General features: G+C 40.6%; 1 protein-coding gene across 3 annotated transcripts in view; it reads right to left on the bottom strand.

Annotated features, from left to right (window-relative positions):
- bcas3 (BCAS3 microtubule associated cell migration factor) overlaps positions 1 to 13,093 on the bottom strand; it is a 304,969-nt gene that overhangs the window by 213,750 nt on the left and 78,126 nt on the right. For all 3 annotated transcript variants that reach the window (XM_046388328.1, XM_046388329.1, XM_046388330.1), the window contains exon 16: positions 6,949 to 7,099. In XM_046388328.1, coding sequence (XP_046244284.1) covers positions 6,949 to 7,099 — 151 coding nt within the window. The remainder of the gene's footprint in view (positions 1 to 6,948; positions 7,100 to 13,093) is intronic.

Below are 13,093 nucleotides of genomic sequence, written 5' to 3'. Positions count from 1 at the left end.
CATGGTGGTTGGTGTAATGGAGGCCTCTGGTAAACTGCCACTTATCAAAGAGTTACAAAGGGGGGGTGAACAGTCTCTACCGTCTACCCTCCACTGAGCCTATCCAACCCGCTGAGCCCACACTCTGGGCCTCCAGCTGAGTAAATGGATGGACGCCAGTGGGAGAGTGAAGGACGAATGGGGTGAGATCTCCATGGGGGAAGCAAAGGCCAAGTAAGCTTTGGGGCTTACAATATGCCACTTTGAATTTCTCCTTCCTATTTTCTTGAAACATATTGTTGGTGGAATTTACAGTTGGCTGCAAAGAAAGTTGCAGAAAAACTAAATATCTATCTATATAAACAATACTGGGAGCATTGTGGCTCATGGAGGTCTCCTTTTAAAACTCACCTTAAAAAGTCACCTATGTTTCTTCACACTAATCCTTTTTGGCAACGTACACTAGGTTAGGTAGGTTATGATTATGATGTGTACAGTAAAATAACATAAAGGCACCTAACAGAAACAGCTGCATAACTGTAACTGAAAAATTTGAAACAACAATTAGTCTAGAATGACTGTGCTGTGAACTTAAAACAATTTAATGTTAAAGGTCTCATCAGTATTAGTACGTTCTATTAGCTATATTATCTAATATCTATCTATAATATACACATATCAGCTTGTGAAGAAAACCCAGCTTAAGTTTAGTTTTGAAACTGAGCTGGGTGATCAGTGAAATTAGGCTTAGGTGGGACCAGTGATTAACTACTGTGTGTTATGTTTCCTGTGCGGTTGGTGTCAAAAGCTTCAATTGGTGACCAGAAAGTCTTTCATTCTCCGCTCACATGCGATGGTAGATTCATCAACAACAAAAGACATTACACCACTGCAATGAACATGTAATCCTCTGTACTGTCTCTATACTCCACCCGATGGCAGTTAGGACCTAGCTTGGACATGGCAGCAAGAGCCTAAGTTTATTTTACAGATTTATGTGTCAACTGGGTCCATAGATCTGTGAAAGAATGCAGAGCGAACACTTGCAGTTGACCATAATGAAAACTGTCATCGCAGCTGCATTATCCAAGCAGCAATGTTTGCCACAAAGGTATACATTTATAGCATGATTAAATGTAGATGTGATTTAATGTCTTAGCATCTCAGTTTTTCAGTTTAAAGTGAGGACGATTATGTCTTGTCATTTTGAGAATACAAATTTGCAACAATAAAAACCATCAAAAACTGCATACCATATACATGTTATCACATTGAAATGCACAGCTTTGAAGCTTGAGTGTTACAAATTAAAATGCCAAATTGCACGCTGCTTAGAATAAAACAAAAGAATGAGCTCACGCTGGGAAAACTGTCCACCATGTTGAGCTGGCAGTAAACACTTTTGACCACAGTGTAGACAAAGACCGCCTAGTTAGGTGACACACTGCCTGAACCTGCAGGTTCGGTGGAAAAGAGTCCCACACAGGTCAGTGGAGTGTTGGGAAACATCGGTTAAACATGGGTCAATGGAGTAAGAGGGGTGAGGGGGTGTGTTACTGAGAGCAGGCAAAGGGAGAGAGAGAGACAGAGAGCTACGAGAGAAGGAAAAGAGCAAGAGTAATCGACCTATGAGGGCGACGACCCCACTCCCGGAGAATAATCGTTCACACATTCATCTCTTAACCCGGTGGCCCTAATAGCAGCTCCGCCTAGGCCATTAAAAAGAGAGGGAAGTGAGGTGATTTGTGCAAATGGTTTAGTCTTGCTGCCATGTGGTGTTGGGCATTGCATTCTTAAAGCCCCTTTCTAGCTCTGGTCTCAGTGAGTCTCTGTAAGACAATGACTCCAGCACTGGTCTGCCTCTTACATACGTATTACAGTAATCTGAGGGCACATCTGCAGCAGGTCACAGGGTCTTACTCGTTCTCTCGCTGTTGTTTATTGTGTTACCTCGCCTGCACTCTTTTTGCATTTGCTTGAAAATGTCATCAGTGGGATTTGGACAAGGGTGATGTTTTGTTTTGTGTGTGACAATCTTTCCATTCGGATTTTCATTTGTCGGTGTTAAAGTCAGTCTGTGTGTAGATGGGATAAGAGTGCAACAGTTTGTCCGTTTACAAATCTCAAATTTATCGGTGACAGGCATTTCACAAGCTTAATCTGTTCTCATAGAACACTGGCGACTAGGGACAAGTAGAAATTCCTTGGAGATGGCTGTTTGAATATTTCTTTCTTCATCTTTTTCATAGATTATGTTCTGCCAGTGACATTTCACCATGAGACAAACTTTTTCGACCAGTGTCTGTTTTCTTCCTTTGGGTTTTAATTCATCTGGGGCCAACCTTCTGCCAAATTTGGCTGACAGGAAACAAGAGGCCGGGTCAGACCCGACACTCATCTCCTTGTTCTGGACTCCCAGGAGACTTTGAGGACTAGCAGAAGCTTGGCTGTGCTCCTCAACTCCCTGACCTGGCCTTGTCTGGTGGTGGAGGGGGGGTTATCAGGCAGACGCTGAGCCACATCCGACTCACTCTCCCTACTTCGACAGGGGGAAAACACCAAAATCTAAATGGGGGGGGCATGAACTTGTTGAGGTTTTCTTTGATGTTAAAAATTACAAGCAACTGAAGACAAGCAGCAGCATTTTGCACATTGGTGGTCTATGGGCGTGCCTGGGTGTATAAAGGTATCTGTGCAGTTGACCTGGTCCCACAAAGGCTCTTAAAGCTCCATCAACATGTCTATCTGCATGTGTTCTTTGTGTGTGTGTGTGTGTGTGTGTGTGTGTGTGGCATGGCACAGTGCACACAAAAACAGCCTGGTAGGGAATGTAGGTTAAGCAGCTGGTGTGTTCCTCTGCCGTCCTGCCAACAGGGATCTGCTCATACAGGTGTAAATACAGCTGCCGGACGCTACTCTCTTGCTCTCTCTCTCTATCACACGCACCATGTCTCTCTCTCCCTCTCTCTCTCAAACACACACACACACACATGTAAAAAAGAGAGGGCTGGCTGCACAGACAGACAGATGGTGCCTGGGCACTCCTGTGCAAGTATAGCGTGAAAGCATATGATATCACCCCCCACTCTAGGGTCCAAACCTGCTGCTTCACTCAATGTGTGTGTGTGTGTGTGTGCGAGTGTTTGGGTGAATTGGTGCAGCCGTGTGCAAAGCAGAAGTAGGCGGCACAGCTGCATGTCCTGATGCATTAATACCGACGCCTCCTCTGGACTAGATGGATGGATTACGGTGCACTGAGGCAGCCTACCAGGTCTGATAATGTCCTGAAGAGCGAAACTAGCTCTTTGAGGTGTCGCAGGTACGATGGGAGAAAAACATGAAATATTCGTTGAATTATTCCACGAAGCCACCATTTGCAGGTTAAGCATAAAATTGGCTATATCCTCTATTGTACATATTGTCAACATATACCATGAACAGGCCCAAAACAGCAATCACTGTATCTACTGTGTATTGCATCAATGCCTGATCTATCTTCTTCCTCTATGCCATAGGGCTACATTGTTGTCCAAAGTCTTTTAGACACACAACAGTGAGCCGCACTGTTGCACCGGGTGACATGTTTATTTTTTTTATCATGAACACACCGTAGTTTATTTTGACTCATCCTGCTGCGTGAAATACTCATGAGATGGTTAAATGTGGATGAATCTGCAGCTGAAAGTAGGCCCCAATAAATGAATTATTTCTCCTGTTTGAGTAATGGTTTTTAAAAACTACAGTGTCCAGCTGTTTTAGAGAAATGTTGAACTTTTATAAAAAATGAAACTACACTTTGTTGTTTATTACGCATATCATGCTAAAAGTACTCTGGTCACGTACATTTCATCCTGCATTAAAGCCTGAATTCTCGACAAATTATGTGCAATATGCAGTTCTCGTTTAGTTCATTATTTTTCTTTGAGGTCATTTTGGATGCTGTAGCTTGAGTTTGTTGACAGGAAAGAAAAAAAAAGGAATAACCCCCTAAAAAGTATTTCTTATGCATTTTCACAGCTACTACTGAATTAAGTGACAAATTCACTTGCACAGATGATCATGATCTGCTATGCTACATTGCCAGTGATTCAGCCTACATTCAAGGAACATTTCCTCTGAGAAGTGCACTTATTTCTTACATTACTGTTCTGTTCTTACTATACGAGATTACTGGATCTTTAGCAGGTCCAGCAACCAACACCACCAAACACAAAGAGAAAAAGGGCATCACCGTACCAATAGCAAACTCAACTGCAGAGAATCCTCTTCGATTTTGTCACTTCTTGTTGGGATATTAAACCTAAATACCATTTTGAACTGAACAAAATGTGTGTAAAATATCAAAAACTGTCAAGTTATTAAAGTTTACATCAAATGTCAGACTCTAAATACTTGATTAGATCGTTCCTGATTTAAATCAAAATTCTGTCAATTTGACAAATGAGTCGTTTTATTGAGACAAAAATTTAGTATTTATATTTCTGATCTAAGATATTGTTTTGGTATCCACAACACATGCATCTTATTGGCATTAATCTAAAAGTTTGACAGTTATTTTACAACAATAACTACACTACATGACTGACCAGGAATATTGTGGAAATCTAACACAACAAAGCAACTTAGCCGCAAATGAACAAAGACCTCAATGAGAGCACACAATAAAACTACTGAGAAGTGAAAGGTCAGACAGAAAGAAAGCTTTAGCAGTGTAGGGCCGAGTCAACAAAAAGTTAAAAAATAAAAAAGTAAACAAAAATGAAAGCAATTCAAACAATAAAAAGAGAAAGGAATGTGAATCAACAAAACAGAGATACAAATTAAATAATAAAAAAGAGTCAGATATCAAAGATGACACTTTCTCACCCTGCACAAGGCGAACTGGGACATATTAGCCATACGGCCCTTAATTAAGACCAGTCAGAGCAAGTTTGAGAAGCTCACATTGTATGATGTTAAATATTAAAACTGCTAAACCAAATGCAAACCACCAGTACCAGGACATCATAATAAATATACCAAAGCGGAACACCAGAGTAGCCCTTAAGCAATAATACATTTTACAAACCAAATGAAGTCTGAAAGTCATCTTAATGATTTGGAAAATGGCCCAATGTTGTTTATGTTGACCTCAGGATCACGTCTCTGTTTTCATCCTGAAAGCTCACAATATCACAGGGAAATAAATCCCTCACCGTCTGTCTGAATCATTATAGCATTTCCCATTCAAACAGGGCATGAAAATTACATTTAAATTAAAATATTAAAATCTGCCCATATTTGTGGAGCCACCTGTACTGTATGTAAATGCACTTAGCAAAGGCCTGTAGTTGCTGATGGTCTTAAAACTACATGATTTCAATGCATGGCAAAGATCCAAAAAAAAAAAAAAAGAAAAAAGAAAAAAGACTGAGGACAGAGATGCATGACAAATGACCCGTCTTACTTTTGAAGCTGAATTTATCTCAGTACTCAAGTTAGCAGGGTTGCTCTACATTTAAACCGAGTGGAATACAATTTGAAATTATTGGCAAGGTTTTATTTCCGTTCTTGACACGTGTGATGTATTTTATCTGCTTCCACAGAACAGCCCACAGAACAAGTTGTGCAAGTATTGTGTTATGCAAAAAAAAAAGGAAAACAAAAAAAAAGAAAAGAGGTGGCCTGAGACAAAAGAAGTCCATGAGCATCAGCTGGATGTGTGAGAGGAAAACTTTTGGCCTACACAAGGCCACTTTTGACACGATAAAGTGTTTTTACAATGTGATTAATGAACAAAGGCAGCAAATCGCTGACTGAAGCTAATGATATAATGCAGTGTGACTTCAGATTTCCTTGACAGTGGCCAAACTGTAAATTTAGCAGAGTTTATTAGCTTGCCGATAATGCATTTACACTCACTGCTGTGGAGACGTTACATTTGAAAGGTTTGATGTGTTATTTTTACAAAACGGGGCCTCTTCTTGAAAACAACCATAATGACTGAAAACACCGAAGCCTACTTAGTAAAATCCCACATGTTTAGTTCTGAACACTGGATACTTTCATAATTTATAGGGCAGATTAAAACAAAGGAAGGACTTTATTTATAAGTTGTTCATAAACAATTTATAAAGGGTTTATAACCCAGTAGAACATGTTACAATCTAGTATTAAGACAGACAGACATTTTGTGTACTTGTCAACGCCTACTGTGAAGTATCTGTAACTAGTATATAACAGGATAATGAGTAATTGTCAATATAACTTAGTTGTTAACACAGAAAATGAGAAATATTTATTGAATGGAAAATACATGGTATTTTTTTATTTATTACACCTATATTATTACCCATAAACACTTCTCTCCATTCACTAATGAAGGAAATGTAGTAAGGTTCTATCACTGAAGACTTTTTTGTCTTGTATCTCTAGCAGTATGTAGGTAAATAATAAGCCTTGAACCTGAACATGTCTTTGTGAGTTTTGAGCACATTCATAAAAAGTTTAAATATGCCTGTGATTTGTATATGTAAATAATAATTAATTATTAATGAATAAATGCTTTATAAAACAAGGATGTAAGGTTTTGTTACTAAGTGTAATCACATATAATTAAATATGAAAAAGCTATATGATATGGTATTATCATTTGTTTACACAATATTTTACCTTTATAATGTTTATATGTATTTACAGCAGTTGCTCTCTGCCTACAGCTACATCATAGTTTGTTAGACATAATATAAGGATGGGGTGTTAACGTGAAGTGTTACTGAACACATATACAGCACGTCTGACACAGTGTGACTGAGGAAACACTACACAGAAAATCACTGATGTGATATATCCTTCGTTACTGATTCTGTAATTGGATCTTTTCATACTGTAACTGTGTGTCACACATGTGCATAATAAACTGGAGTTCCTGTGGAGAATAAAGGCTGAAATGTATGTGTGTGTGTGTGTGTGTGTGTGTGTGCTACCTACCCAGTACGTTTGGTGATGGTGCCCAGGGTCATGGGCTGTTTGATCTGAGCCAGGGGCAGAACCACAGTGAGGCTGGGCAGCGGAGACAGTCGTGGGTTCCCCATGTTGTTATTAGTGAAGTTGTTGTATGAATCCTGGCTGCTCAGCTTGGCTTCAAACACACACAAATACAGGATTAGCATTAGTGTTTTCAGTGAACAGTACTACATGTTCCCTGGACAGCAGGGTCAGAGAAACCTCTTTTTCAAAGATTTGAAGTGGAACATAACAGACAAATATGTCAATCGAGGGCCTTCCCAGGTAATGGTCTCAGGAGACTGAGAACATTGGAACAACATTTTATACATAATTTATTTTTATTTTTTTTGGCTTAGATTAAAAACTCACTCGTTCACTTATTCCATTCCTTCTTCTCATACTTTAACTTGCAGACTAGGTGCCTTAAATTGTGATTCTCCACACTCCTCTCTCTCACACACACAAACACACACACACACAATCCCAGGTTCAAGGCCACTGTGGAATGACTGGAAATAACCAGCTCAAGATGCTACATTACAAAGACCCAAGCTCTGCATCTAGTGCCTGGCAGTCAGTTAATCAAGGCCAATCAACAGGGCCTACACACTGCTTCAACACACTCCCTCACACACACACATGCACAGATGATTCAAAGAAACACAGCTCATCTCACATATCCCACACAGCCAGAGCCAAACATAATCAGGCCATGTCAAAGGGCTTCTTCGAGGCCTAACGACCTTAACCAGCTAGATGAGAAGGGAGGCTGCTAGTTCACCTATGTAACTAAACACAAAGCCCCCATCTTTACTGGATAGCTCATTTCAACACTATCTGATTGCAGATTAGGCCTGTAAATATGGGGAAAAGCTGGGTATACACCTGTGTACATGCTTTATAGATAGACCTTTTATTTTTTATTTTTTTTCAAACAACAAAGCGAAAGAACATTTTCTAGCAAAAATACATGGCAGTACGGCTCTGACATACTGATCCACAAAATGTTTCTGAGGTTCTTAAATCAGAACACAGGTGACTATGGACTAAAAGGTCTGACTTTGTGTAGGCATGTTTTATGACAATTTCGTTTTTACCTGAAGCTACATTTTGACTTCAGTAATCAATTTTGTTTCACTGAAGAAACAATCTCTATCCAGGTAAATATTTGCCTATATCTCACTAGAGGTTAGTGTACCTATATGGGTTTCTAAGATGTACTTTTAATACAATGAGAAAGGAAACAGTCACATATAAACAGTTACATTGAAACATTGCTCTATAAGGGATAGGAAATGTGGATTATGAAACAAATATGTTTGTAATCCTACGACAATAGCAACATGGGCAGCCCAAGGAAAATTCCAAGTTCAAGTGCTTTCAAAAGAAATAAAGAGCAAACCTGTGGGTGCACCACAATACACGCACTGAATGTTTTCCTTGTTTCATTTGTTGCCTTAATAGATGAGTGACAGCCACAGAACATAAAGGAATGAAAAGGAGGGAGGGGGGGGGGGACGTGGAAACAAAGAAAACAAGGCGGACATCAAAGGTTACAATAAAGGTAGAGGAGGAGAGTGCCTCATCATTATGTGGAAGGAGCGATCAAGAGCGAGCGGAAAGGGACTGCTGAGTGTTTTGGTCCAGTCTTTTAGATCATTAACGTGTAGCTCCGAGTTTCATTAGTCCTGCCAAACCACTGCTTTGTGCTTCTCCAAAGGCCTGTCTTTAAGACCAACAATGCTGCCTGACCTTCGGACGGGGAGAGGAGACCATTACACAAACCTGTCCTTCAGTTTCCCCCTGCTCCTCTCTTGGTCAGACTAACAGAGGTTCTGTGCAGAGCAGTTCCTGAAAGCCCTTCACAGTTCAAAAGTGCTACACCCCCAGAGCCTGGGTAGCCATCTTTTGTGTTGAGGGGAGGGGGCAGATAAGGAGAAAAAAAAAAATCTGTACAGGAAACAGCCTGAAAAGCCATAATGGTGCTTCACCTAAGCGTGGGGGGTGGAGTGTGAGGACTGGGGTGTGGGGTGTCCATCAATTTAGTATCCTCATCCAAAATTTCACTTTTGCCCTACTACATCATTCACCGTCACTCCGCCCACCACCCTCCCACCACCCTTAAAAAAAAAAAAAAGCCTTTTAGGGGTTAAAATTGGAGAACAGGTGTGGCCAGACTGAGACGGAGGGGTGACGATTGGTAATGATCAAATGGTCATACTGTGCTGTCACTCAAGGCCAAGGATTCCTAAATTATCGGTGAAGAAAAGTTAGGGCGGAACGTGTTAGAGATCACGCACTGGCAGAAGATGATACATGAACAGGACAGACAGCGAGTGTGTGTGTGTGTGGTGCTTGTTTGTGTAAGCGTGTATATGGTGGACAGGTGCAGACAGAGTGAGTAAAAGTATGGATGGAGTGAGGGACATTGATGAGTAAGGTTTAGCTTCTACATATAAAAAATAGCTTAGATTAAAATGAGTGTAAAATAAGCGTGTGGATTATTTTATTTTTTTTAGTGTTTTTAGTTTAGTTATTTTTATTTTGAATTCCTAGTTTTAATGTAGACAAAATGGATACGAATGCTGTAATCTTAATCATTACCGATTACATTTTCAACAAATGCTGACAATGACGACTATGTGCTAATACTAATGACAGTGGGTGAAAAGGGCTGCTTTGGCTCCGTTAAAAAGACTTCAGCCAAAGCAATTCTGCGAAAGTGCAGTTCTTCTTTGCTGTTATTTTCATAGAGAGAGTAGTGGAGCAGACATATGCAAACAACTGATAAAGCGCGTGTCTACATCCACCCATGGTTGACAGTGGGAGTGGAAATCAGGCCTGTACATGTGTCCATATTTTCACAAAGATTAACATTTAGAAAACAGAACCATATGCAGACATGGATTTATAAATCTGCTGAAAACAATCTAGCTGACTTTAAAGATTTGAGATTTAGATTAGAATTAAGACATTACTGATCATGTTCAGGTTGAAGCCAAAAAGACACCAAAAACCCACAGAGCACAAACGTAAGTCTGAATAATAAAGGGTTTTTGTCCTGTTTATCACCAGCTGTTCACCATCATTACTGACTGTTCTACTGATACTGTCACTATTAACACAGCCTGGATTGAAATGACTACTGATGCTGGACTTTTGGTTTCATCATAATCACCTTTTAAATTTCCTGTTGATATGTAATGACAAACTTGTTGCATGTTCTCAACTATTGCTGACAATTATTTATAAGAGAGAGCGAGAGAGGGAAAAGGCTGACTGAGACTGCTATAAAAGAGAAGGAGAGAGTGAGTGGGAGAGCGAGGTAGACAGATGAGAGGCGTCGGGCAGACAGATAACTCTACACGGAGGTCATGATTTGATTAATGACCGGGGTGTGATGTGCGCATGAAGCACTGATACATGACATCTCATGGAAAGAAGATCCATCAATGCAAATCCAGCTCCGTCGCCGTCGTCGAGAGAAAAAACTGACCCTGCCAAAAAGTCACACTGTCACCTGACCCTTGCCTCTCTTTCTCCATTAATCCATCCATCCTTCCAACTTTCCTGTCCATCCATCCCTGTCTCAACAGCATTTGCATTCTATTCTCACATTAAACCTCTCTCTCTCTATCCTTTATGCGCTTTCTCTCTCCTGAGCTGCCCCGTGTCACGCTATCTCATGTTTCTCTCAACCCTTTATAATCCCCAATTTGCATCCAATACACGCAGAAGGCTTCCAACGAGGAGCCAACGTGCAACAGGACAAGCTCTGAAGACTGTGTGTGTCCACACAAACACGGTGTCTTATTTGAATTGTTCTGCCAGAAAGGGTATTTTAGTCAAAGGAAGCAAACAACTCCAGCAGGTCTGGAGAAGAAGGGGGTTGGGTAATGTTAGGAAGCAGCATATTAGGCGGGCTGAGTGATGCTCTGAGACACAGGAGAGACCTTGGACCTGAGGATGATATTGCAGCTGCGAGACAGAGGGGCTGAGAAAGGAGGAAGAGTTTGGAATAGAAGGAAAAAGCTACTTGCTGTCCTAGCAAGGGATTACTTTTATGGTTGTGACTAGACTTTGTGCATTAAAAAAGCTTTACATACATGTGAGCAAACGGAAACTAAATAAGGGCATGAACCTGACGTCATGTCTTTCTTTGCAATTGTCAGGAACTGTCTGACATCATAAAATACACAGCAGAATTGTACACTCCAATAAGTGAGGACATTGATGAGTAAGATTTATCGGGGATCTACAGGAATCATCGACCGCATTTGATGGCCAGAATTTTTCAAAAACCAAAAAACCATGGAGGGAGAGAGAGAGAGAGAGAGAGGCTGAATTAGCATATTACCTATTCATATTCATATATTCATATTAAAAAATGCAAAGGTATTTTTATTAGTGTGTATAAGTATGATGATAACTTGATACTTAACTAGAAAATGCTCTCAGACCTCCACCAGAAGACAGTCAGTACTGAATACAAATACACACAGCTAATGAATGAGTCCTTATCTCACAAAAAAACTCCACAGGATCTTGGAAAGTAAAAAAAATACTAGTTTGAGACTCACTACAACAGTTAGTCAACAAAAATAAATGAGTTATGCCTCTTGTATCAGACAAGCTTCGCGATTGTTGAACACCTCCACGGTGCACTGCTCTCAGCTAGGCTACAGACATGGGTCAGCCTCAGAGTGGGGAAGTTTGATGGTGGGTCCACAGAGTGGAGAGGATGGAGATGGACAATAATCTGGCTCTGAACAAAGGATGAACTCTGAAGTAAGGGCTTTGTGGCTTGTGGCCATCCTCATGACAAACTGAGCCTCTTCCACTGGTGAGTAATGTTAGTTTTGCACATTTTCTAAATTCATCATATATAATATTCTGCAAGGAAGCGAGTGGACAGCAAGAATCCCTCAAGTTCACAAGGCTCATTAAGAAAGACACGGACATAAACAATCATTTTACTGCAAAATAAGTTTTCAAATGCATTACTGATACACCCTATTGGAGAACTGCCCCACATGATCAGCTTTCTTCAGGTCGACTAACCGATTAATCGGCTAGTTGCGGCAGCTCTATTTTGTTGAATTTTAATGGTGAAAACACACTGCCATTCACCACATTAAGGCCTCAAAAAATATGAAACACAGGTATTGTGTTATGTACCGTTTAAAACACACAAATATAGATAAAGTCACCAACTCTATAGGTCTGTGATAACTGACCGATATCGGCAAATCTGTATCAGTATATCCTCGCTTTGTGCCATTCATTCCTTGAAGTTTCCCAGACATGTTAAATGGGGGAGGGATTAAAGCAGGGGAGAGGAAGAAGAATGAAGAGGCTGGGACAGGGGGGGCTGTAGTCTTTCTGTGCAGGAGGAGAAAGCTGCTCTACCTTCCCAATTCCCCAAAGTATCATTACTGAAACACTCACTTCCACAGGGGGGAGGAAAGAGAGAGAGAGAGAGAAGAAAACAGACGGGAGGAGAAAAGAGAGACACAGACAGCGGGGAGGGCTAAAAAGGGTTGAACACAAAAGGGGGGAGGGGGAAAAGAAGAAGAAGAAGAAGAAGCGGGGATCCCCCACTGGACAGAGTAAAAACAAATTAAAAGAGCCCTTATAAAACACAGATGCTGCAAAGAAAATAAACTTCAAGAGATTTACTGTTTTGCAAAGGAATCAGAAGACTGGTGGAAAAGCCATCAGGTCGTTTTTGTCTTCCTCCTCCTCCTCCTCCTCCTCCTCCTCTCTCAGGTAACAGTGTGGCAGAGGGATCTATCTCCTCTCTTTTCCCTTTCCCTCCTGTCTTTTCTCTTTGTACAGCGATCTTGCACGACTGCTATTTTCAGTCGGAGTTAAGAGTCGAGGTCAGGCCGGCCTGTGTGAAAATGGCTTCCTGCCCAGTCCCCGGCTCCCAAACCACAAGCTAACGGGGAGGTTTTATTAACAGCCCTATTTGGGTACATTTTTTGAACATTTTCTGTTTTTATTGACATTTCTCATGTCAGGCAGCTAAAAAAGAAAACACGTTACAATAGTGAAAAAATAAAATTCCCAGTACATCATTTTTTTTTTTCTAATTTCTTCATAAAACTTGGAAGGTAAGAAAAAA

Source organism: Scatophagus argus, chromosome 5 (assembly GCF_020382885.2).
Source record: "Scatophagus argus isolate fScaArg1 chromosome 5, fScaArg1.pri, whole genome shotgun sequence".
In the NCBI taxonomy this organism is placed as follows: Eukaryota; Metazoa; Chordata; class Actinopteri; family Scatophagidae; genus Scatophagus; species Scatophagus argus.
The sequence above is the reverse complement of the archived record's forward strand: the minus strand, read 5'-3'. Positions and strand labels throughout refer to the sequence as shown.